At 36.1% G+C, this 10218-nt stretch overlaps 1 protein-coding gene across 1 annotated transcript; it reads right to left on the bottom strand.

Moving 5' to 3' along the window:
• Window positions 1-2991: 2991 nt before the first annotated feature.
• On the bottom strand, window positions 2992-4392 carry LOC122043503 (aspartic proteinase CDR1-like). The gene is made up of 2 exons (XM_042604137.1): window positions 4181-4392; window positions 2992-4099 (listed from the first exon to the last, which is right to left on the bottom strand). Exons 1-2 carry the CDS (start codon window positions 4390-4392, stop codon window positions 2992-2994), a joined length of 1320 nt encoding a protein of 439 aa, XP_042460071.1.
• Window positions 4393-10218: the final 5826 nt, after the last annotated feature.

Below are 10218 nucleotides of genomic sequence, written 5' to 3'. Positions count from 1 at the left end.
AATTCAATTAACTTTTTTTTTTTTTTTTTTTTTTATGATGGAGTCCCTTACCCATATATGGGTAACATTCGAGAATAAATTATATTATTAAATAATATTATTTTAATTAATTATATTATTAAAGAATATTATTTTAATTACTTGACTGAAAATATTTATTTTATAAAATTTACATTAATGTATTAATAGCTAATTTACGAGAACACAATCACCTAATTAATAATTTTTTTCTATCAAACAAGGAGAAAAGAGTCACATGAAAGAACTTTTCGCAGATTTATGTAAAGGAATGAAATCAGTCTATTTTTTTAGTAAATATTTTTTTAATAAATAAAAATTGTATGAGTCATAAATTAAAAAATACATAATATTCAAGAATTAAAAACAATTTGATAAAATATCATATTCGAATACATTTCTACGGTCTTGTGCACCATCTACATACTTTCGTAACATAAAGTTAGGGTCCTGAGATTATGGTTCCGAGATTATGATATAGTGGTAAGATATTTAGGTTGTCATTTAGATATTTATGGTTCGATCATCAGTTATGATATATTTGTAGAAATTTTTCTTCTAAATGTACGATGTAATCAAAGAATGTTAGACTTCTGGGTTGATCGTCACGTGTATTTTTCGATTTATCTTGATGGGTGATGATAAACTTTCATAAGATTAGACAATCATCTTAGAAATAATTAATGAAATTAATTGGGATTATATTTTTTCTTTATAAGATGAAAGTTAGGCCAGTGTTTTAAGTTTTTTTTTTAACATGAAAGTTAGGCCAGTGTTTTAGGTATTTTTAAAACTATTGTTTTGTTATAATGATATTAAATGAGAACGTATATTTTTAAAACTAGAATATTTAAACTTTAAAAAGTAAAGGCATTTTTAATAAAAAAAAAAAATGGGGCATCTTTCAATATTCCCATTTAATTAGAACATGTTTTGATATATACCTCAGGATAGATGCGTAATTAGAGCATGTAACGATAACGATGAATAGGAGATTTTTAATGATAAATTTTATTTCATCTCTATTTAATTTTAATTTGTTAATTTAGAATTTTAATTTTTTTTAATTTTGTGAGGGAGATGAAATGAGTTTTTGGTTGGTTATCATTTTCAGAATTATTATTTTTCTATTGTTTATAGATGCATATATAAATTTTGTAATGATTTATATCAAATAATATAATAGTTAATTCAATGTGTTTTCTCTTTTGAAATTATAATTGAAAAATGATTAAAAAAAATAAGAACATAATTATCTTTTACAAGATTTCTCACATTTGACTTTGAGTCAAGGAGGTTAAATGTTACTTTTTAAATACAGGGGATAACATAATATTAGATAGAAAACACAAGGGCAGTTAAAAGTATTTTAATCTTTTTTTATTATAATTATTCAAATCTTCAAACTAATTAATTTTGGAGGTAATTGATTTGATACCACGAAAGTTTCCTACCTACTATCAGGATAAACTAAGTAAGAAACACTAACAAAAACTTGTTCAAACGACCAATGATATGAGCTCGCAAGTATACGAGTGTCGTCAAATAGTAAAAGATTATTAATCTCATGAGGATTGATTATAAGCACTAGCGATTACTCATGGTGAATTAGCTAAATGATTGATGGTTGTGAGACACACTAAGAGAAGATAAGTAGATTGAGAAAGAGAAAGAGTGTTGAGGAACTTGATTTTGGGAAATATTCTAGGGGTTCAGTTTTATTGTGATGCTAATCGATGTATCATGGATCACCTATCACCCATCCTCTATTCCTATGCATTTGTAGGAAGTTAGATTCATTACCTACTCTTTTCTGCGAAGGTCAAGCAGGAATGTTATAATCCATATCATATGCTACTCAATGGAAGTGATTCATATGAAGCCTAATAACGGGATACTCCTATCAGTAGGGCCTCTCGATCATAAATCATAAGAACACACTGACACTAAATAACATAAAGTTAGAAATAATGATTATGTAAAATTCCCTATTTCGTTGTGGAGAATTGCTTCTCCTTTCATAGTAATACTCTAGAAGCCTGACGAATAAGTTTATCAGTCAACAAATAGGTTTAGTCGACGGAACCTTTTATCAGTCGACAGAATGCAACCTATAAAGAAGCCCTCGAGCTCTGAGCTAGATACAACTCTCACCTCCGATTCATTCTGCTTCTGCCATGACTGTCCGTGCAAGTTTCAACGCCACTGCTTTGAGAAGTTCTCCAACAACTGTGCTTATTCTTCAATCTAGTGTTATTGGTAACCTTTTTATATACTTGCACTTATTCTTTGAAGATAATAAAATTGTTACTACAATCATATCATATATTGTACGATCTTGCTTCCTCGGAAGGACTAATATTACAATTGCCTAACGAAAGCGGGTAAGGATCGCAGGACTTGAGGTATGAGTCGGCTCAGCTGCAACTAAGTAAGAAAGAGACTTGTCTTTTGTCTTACTTTCTTTACCTTATTTCGGAGCTTACTCTAGTTTTACAAAAGAACTGAAAATTTTTTAATAGAACGAGATTCACCCCTCCTCTATCGTCTTTACTGATATTTGTAGGTGATTTTTGGAGTTCTTCAATGGAAGTCATATTTCCAATCAACTTTTTGGTAGTTCACTAGTGGTCCACCACTTCCATACGGAGTTAGGGCATTTGGATGCAGTAGGGATCCTCTGGTCCGCAAATTACAGACCAAGGGATGGTCCACTGATGTGGACCTTTGATTTGGATGAACCCCATCTTTAAATAAATGGGATCCATTTAAATCAAAAGTCCTTATGTAGTGGACTATCCCCTGGTCCGCAATTTGTGGACTAGAGGATCTGCTCTCGGGTGAGCATAATCATTTTTCTCCACAAATTGTCAAATATTTTGAAAATTGAATAGGGATCTAAAAATTCTCATGACAAAATGGATCAATTTTCACTAAATTTAGTAAAGACATTTATTTGCCGCAACATGAACCCTAAAGTTTAGTGCAATCGGCGCTAGCGAAGGACACTGCCTGAATAGCGAGATCGTACCCAACGTGTAAATTTTGCTGAGCCATGTTCCCAAATAACGGCGGGCCGGAGCCAGAATTCGCCACCGCGAGGCAAGCCGCCGCTCCGGCGAAGGAAAATTCATCCATGAAGATGCTCGTCGGGCTCAGACTCACCGACGCCTCTCCCGCGAACTTGAACGTGATAAACGGTAACTTCTGCCTGTCGGCCTCGCCGGTCACCGCGAAGCACAGTGGCATAATGCCTTCCGAATCAGCAGCCTTGGGCAGGCTGACCACCCTCGACACCTCCTGCACCAAACTCGAGAGCACGTCGGCGGGCAAGTAGTTTATGGTCGTGCCAGAGGCGATGATGATGTTGCCAGTCGTTAATCCAGGGGCGGAAGGTGGGACTGGGACCGAGCCGGCACCGTCAACTATGATCTCTTCTAGCCGGAGGACGAAGAAGGAACCTTCCACCATCATCGGGGTGGTGACCTTGCTTCCGGCGACCACGCCGGCGGAGCCGAAGATGACTTTGCTGCTGGCCTGCGTGTCTGACTTGGGAACCAGGCAATAAGAGAAGTAAATCTTGTCAAGAGAAGGAACGATCTGTGAGACGAGAGAGACGGCACCGCCGCCGAGCCCTGCCAAACCGGCGGTGCGGCTGCTGAAGGAGCCGCTGCTCTGGTAGTTGCAGCCGAAGGCGATATTGGAGAAGACGAGCGGAGACCCGTCAGTGGAGTAGAAAGTGAGGTCCTCGGTGGCGAGTACGCCGTCGATCTTCGACCCGTCTTGGTAGGCATAATGATATTCGCAGGAGCGGCCGACGCCGCAAGCGCTGCTGGAGAGGGCCTTGCAAAGGTTGGAGTCGCAGGGTTCTGTCCGGTAGGAGGAGGAGTTGCGCTTATCGAATAACGGCGCCGTCTGCCTGTAGCACTTGGTGCAGGGGACGCAGTTCGCCCAGATGAGGTCGCTGCCGGTGTCGGCGATGGCCAGGACGGAGATCGGCGGCGTACCGACACGAAGCTCCATCAGATACTCGAACGTGTCGGGGACCAGCCTGGAGACCGCGTCGGACGGCTCGATGCCACTGCAACCCGACAGTTATCATTCAAAATTATTTTTTTAATTTAAAAATAAATAATAAATATTAAAAAATAAAAAATTATACCCTTTTCTTTGCACACGTGCAGCAATCTGGCGGGCTTGGAGGGCGGATCGATAGATTGAGGCACGTGCGCGATCTACTGACGTGGCAGAGTGATTGTAGAACGGAGATTTAGGGGAGTCGCGATGGATAAGCTCGATGCTAAAAGTTGCGGCCGCTGCCGTTGTCATTGCGGCCGCCGCCATAGAGAGCACAAGTAAAATCACGATCGCCATGTTTCGATGAGTGAGAGAGTGTGCGATGTCGTATTACTTGGCAAGGTTAAAGAATTTATAATCGAGGTTTCCATGTTTTTTTGAAAGGAGAATCTCTCTGCAAAAGGAATAATAATGACAATTAAATGATATCAAAAAGTATATAATTAATGCAATGTAATTTCGGCTTGATTTACCTTCCATTTTCAACTTTTAAAAAAAAAAATCATTTTAATGCAAAGAGAATAAAAATACAAAAAATACATTTAGGATATGTTTAATTAAGGATAATATAATTAAATTTATAATATGATAAACATTATAATGTAATATAATTAATACTATATTACTAGGTAAAAGACAACTTTACAATATAATGTAATTAATATATCACTATGTTAGATAAAAGACTTAAATTTTTACTAACATTCTAAATTTAAAAATTACCAAATAAAAGTAATTTATATGTGCCTAAATATAAAATTTACTATATAAAAAAAATAAAATTATAAATCTAATAAACCAAAACAACTAACTAACACAGACTTAGCCACAAGTCTAACTCAAATAAAAAAGTATAAATTCCATAAACAAAGCTATAATCAAGTATATTATAACTACAAAATAATTCAACATAAACCTAATCAACAACTTAACAACAAACACAAGTTCAATGATTCAAGAGGAGACATCAAATTAATTGACACATCCAAAATATAAGTCTACCCGTTTGACTAATTAGGACTAGACTAAACAGATACTTTGATTCTTGTCTAACATAATACAAAGGTGGGATGAGATGATAGTACGTTAGAAAAACTTAGTCTAGGGAGTCAATTGAGGTAAGACATACCCTACTTGATCTACTTAGTTAAGTGAAACTAACCGTAGCTACCTGACCACATCCTACACTAATTAGATCAAGGTTTATCAATAAGAAGGTTAAATGTCCAATTTATTAAAAAAGCTTTGTCTAGAAGCGGTCATTGATCTGATACCCAAAAAGACTCATGTGTCTCGGCATAATCTGGAAGTCAATTTTTAATATATATATATATTTAACTAAGTGACGGTTAAACCTGAATTTAACACAAGATCAAATTATCTTCAAATTAAAATTTTAATATAATTCATCTCACAAAACTATAAGAATATCTTGGTTAAAGAATTAGATCGGATGAGATTATTAAGGTTAAATTAAAAATAAATTAAATAAAAATAAATTAAATTTTAAAATTAAAATTAAATTAAAATGAAATTTAAAATTAAATTAAAATTTAAAATTTAAACTAAATAAAATTAAATGAAAATGAAAATTAAATTATAAATAAATTATAAATTAAAATAAATTTAAAATTAAAATTAAAACTAAATAAATTAAAATTAAATTAAAATTTAAACTTTGTACTAAATTAAACGTAATCTACCACTAAAATCAAACTATATAATTTTTAAATTCAAGAAAAACTCAAACTTAATTAAAAATTAATTTAAAAATCTAAAAACTAATTTCAAATTTTCACTTAGAATCCATTCTCAAAATTTAAATTAAAAAAAAATAAATATTCTAAAACAATACACCCAATTAAATATGTGAAATTTACCTATCGGAGGTGCCTCAAACTATCTGAGGCACCTCGCACCAAGGCGATAACTTTCCCACTCAAAGTCAAGTGAGGTGCCTCAAAACCAATAGAGGTGCCTCCGTTCAAGCCAATTGAGGTGCCTCCCTTCAACGAAGGTGCCTCCAATCATGGAATCATAACTACACAGAAACAAGTCGTCGCCTCTATTCACGCCATCACCGATGAAGAACAAGGTGCCTCCCCACTGATTCTCCCATTTTTCCCGTCTTTTTCTCAAGAATTTCACCTTTTTCACAAGATTCAAACACCATGCCACCTTTTTTCCTATTTGAAAGCATTTAAAGACTATCTCTCTAAAGCATCTCAAAATCATCAATTAGAAATGATTTATTCCCTGAAAATCATCCTCTATATTTTCCATCAAGTAACAGTCTAATCTCATAGATGGTATGTAGGTAAATCAATCTTTTATACATCTGTACAAGTTATGTACTCAAATATTCCTTCTATGTTATCTAACCAACCATGAGAAATCTAAGGTTCAGAATCTCTATGAAATAAAGTAAGTCGATGCTCTACTAACCAAACTAAGAAGAATAAATAACTCTATCTTTCACCTAGCTGGTAGTAGCCAGGGTTAGTATGGTTGGTAGTATTTCCTAAGACTGTAATCCTTAATTTCCAATAGATTGTTGATGGGCTTAACACCTACATCCAACTTTTTATCGATTGGTGTTACCAAAGAATCTATATTCTGCGTATTAGGCTCGGGTCCTATAATGTCAACTTGTTACATTTATGATCGTTCTCGACCATGACTGTAAATAAGGCTGACTCACTTAGTGTCACCATGCTAACACTAAGTCAGTGAGTACTTAACAAATAGGTATAGAGACAGTTACCCAATCCAACTACGTTGGAGAAAGTCTAACTAACCATAAATATATTCTTACAACATTCAACCGATCTAACAATATCTAAACAAGGAAGTAAACCAAAATAAGCATAACAACACCAAAGATATACCTTACTTCCTATAGCTCGGAGATATCCTGTCACTGCCTGGTCCCAAAACTCAAAAAGTCACTTTGAGAAAATAGATCATGAAATCCGAAAAACAAAAATAGGCTTCGCAACCTAGGCTCTGATACCAATTAATAAATTGTCATGCCCCGAGGGAGTCCTACCCGATAAACGGTCAGCATCTCCCCCCTTATGACAATATATGAAACCTAGATACAAGACACATGGCTAAACAAGAATAATAATATCAGTCTGCATGGCTAGAAACAACCATAACCATGCAAGATAAATAGCAGCCCGCGCGGTTAGGAGAAAAACACAACAGAAGACATAAGGTAAAGTACATGAACAAAACAAAGGACTATGAGCTGGCCCGACTTGACACAACAACCATCAAATCGAACAAAAGACCAACACAAGATAAAAATTGACACTCAGGTTAATTATTACATAAACATATTTAGAAAATCAAAATATAAGTAAAAGCAACAACAGAAACAAAACTCTAGATGCGGCGTGGTAATGGCAGACAGGATCCTCCAAGAAACTCCATACATATATCATCTACTATCTGAAGGAAGAAAAATACAATAGGTAGTGAGTCCAAATAACTTTACAGTTAATAGAAGATAGTGCATGATAATAACATAAGGAGAACAAAAGTATACAATCTTAGGAAAATATTTACTACAAAAGTAAGTGTGTCACTATAATCGTCTGCTAACTAAAGCATAACCAACATTAATAATTCTCCACCAACCTGCTCAACTAGATGTGACCAATAAATCGGGAGTGCATACAGTACATCCCAACGTGCATGAACAAATACATGACTGACGTATAGCAAGTATATAACAAGCATTGACTACAGGAGAATGCTCTATGACAAATGGTCTCGTGGACAATCAAGGTAAATAAATAGTCACTATCTGCAGGCAAACATGCCATCACGAATAGTCTCATGGGCAGACAGGATAAGTAAACGATCACTATCTGCGGGCAAACTCTCTACCACGAATGGTCTCATGGGCAGATAGCATATAATAGTCTCATGGGCAGATAGCGTATAATAGTCTCATGGGGAGACAGGGTAAGTAAACAATCGCTATCTATGGGAAAACTCGCTATCACAAATGGTCTCATGGAAAGACAAGGTATATACATAGTTGTCTAGCCAAGGACCTCACGCCAACTCACTTCCATGAATGGTCTCATGGGTAGTCGTATATATCATGATTGTTGACTACTCTCTCAACCATAAGTGGAAGACAATGGTCAACAAGGTATAATAATGTAATAATACATAGAAGGGTCTAGCCTCACTAGTATTTAGGCATGAGCCTAAATAACAAACAAGGTCAAGTGGGATACTCAATATCTTACACTGTGGTATAATCTTACAAATACACAAGCATGAATAAATATCAAGCCGATAATTAACTTCCACGGCTATGCTACGATATAGTATTGCTAGCATAATAGCATGAGCAAAAATGGTCATATATGTAAGTACCCTGTGGTAGTTTTGATTGATCAACCAAATCAAGTTAGGTCCTGTTATGTTTTGATCCTTGTGTCTAAGTGTGCAGAAACTTAGGCGCACAAGAAGTCTAGCGAGAGACGTAGCTAGTAAGAAGGATAGCACGGGAAGGAGTCGATGGGCTCGGTGCGTCTAAGAGACGAGGTGTTGTGGAAGAGTAGGATGGTGGATGAGAAGAAAGCGCACGACATTTCCGAGGGATGAGAAGCAGAGTGGAAGATTGCTCGAGAAGGCCGGAAGATGGGTTCGGATGAGCCCAATTCCGAATGGCCAAAATCACCCAAGCGAGAGCAGCAGGAGTGGAAGCCCAAACAAAAGGTCAACAAGGAGTTGACTCATGTCTAGGCACCCGAAGCTATTCCGAGTGCCTGAACCACTTTGGGCCGACAGAAGCGCCTCGACTCCTCGGCACTGTGGATCAGCATCAGTAAGGGTTCGGGTGCTCAATGCGTAGTCATTTGTAAAAAGATGAGATTTGCCATGCTAGGGGTGCCCGGAGTTCAAGCACCCGGACCATGTCATGTCAACAAATGGTCAGTTTTAACTAGTGGGCTATAAATAGAGCCCTGGTATTCTCCTTTTTGAACGACACACTCTGTACTTCTAATCTATTTCTGTTTTTCACTTTTTAGCTTAATTTCCATGTACGAGGATTCTTTGCCTCCAATGTTTTGTTAAAGAAAGAGATCTTCATTGTGAGGTTATTTGTCTTGGAGTAGCAATCCTCTAATTACCAACCAAGTAAATTGTTTGTCTCGTACTTGTTTTTATTCTGTAATATTTCTTTAAGTGTGTAATCATTTAAAGTCTAATTGTTTGAGAAAGGTATTTGTTATTTATTTGTGCAGGACAATTCACCCCCCCCCCCCCCCTCTTATCGGCCACAAGGGACTTACAATTGGTATCAGAGCAAGGTCTCCTCAGAGGACTAACCACCAACTAAAGTAAAGATGATGGTCGGAACAGGCATCCATCCGCCGAAGTTTGAGGAAGACTTCACCCACTGGAAGAAGAAAATGGAGGTATATTTTAAAATTAATTTTGATATATTTTTAATTTTGAAAAATAATTTTGTAGTACCTACCGATAGAAATGGTGAGTTAAAGAAAGAAGAAAGTTGGACAAAGAAAGAACAAGCTGAGTTCGTGGCCAATGGAAAAGTAGAATTCTATCTGCTAAGCGCTCTGCTACCTCAAGAGGTAAACAAAATCGAAGTCAACGAATCTGTAAAAGATCTTTGAGAAAAATTTTTAGAGCTTCATGAAGGATCCTCTGAAGCCAAGCTCGCAATAAGAGATTTACTTCAGAATCAACTGATAAATCTACGACTAAAGAAAGGTGAAACAGTTCCTCAGTTGTACGTCAAACTAAAGGAGCTAGGCACCAAACTCACGAATCTTATAGAAAAGTTAGCCAACCGAGATTCACTAAGGCATGCGCTTAACGCTTTTTCTAGATCATCTGAATGGTCAACTCTAGTAAATGCATATTACATCTCTAGAGACTTAGAGGTAAGTAATTTAGAAGAACTATTTTCTACTTTTGAAATTCATGAGTCTAGAGGTGCAAATCTAAAGAAGGAGTCGAAGCAGAACATTGTCTTAATTAAAGGCAAAAATGGATGGACCAGATTCCAAAACATCTCTCGACGATGACGAAATGATGTTTATGGTAAGAAAGTTCAAAAAAAAAATTAAA

This window comes from Zingiber officinale, chromosome 2A (genome assembly GCF_018446385.1).
Source record: "Zingiber officinale cultivar Zhangliang chromosome 2A, Zo_v1.1, whole genome shotgun sequence".
NCBI lineage: Eukaryota > Viridiplantae > Streptophyta > Magnoliopsida > Zingiberales > Zingiberaceae > Zingiber > Zingiber officinale.
This window is presented reverse-complemented; position numbering and strand designations above follow the sequence as displayed.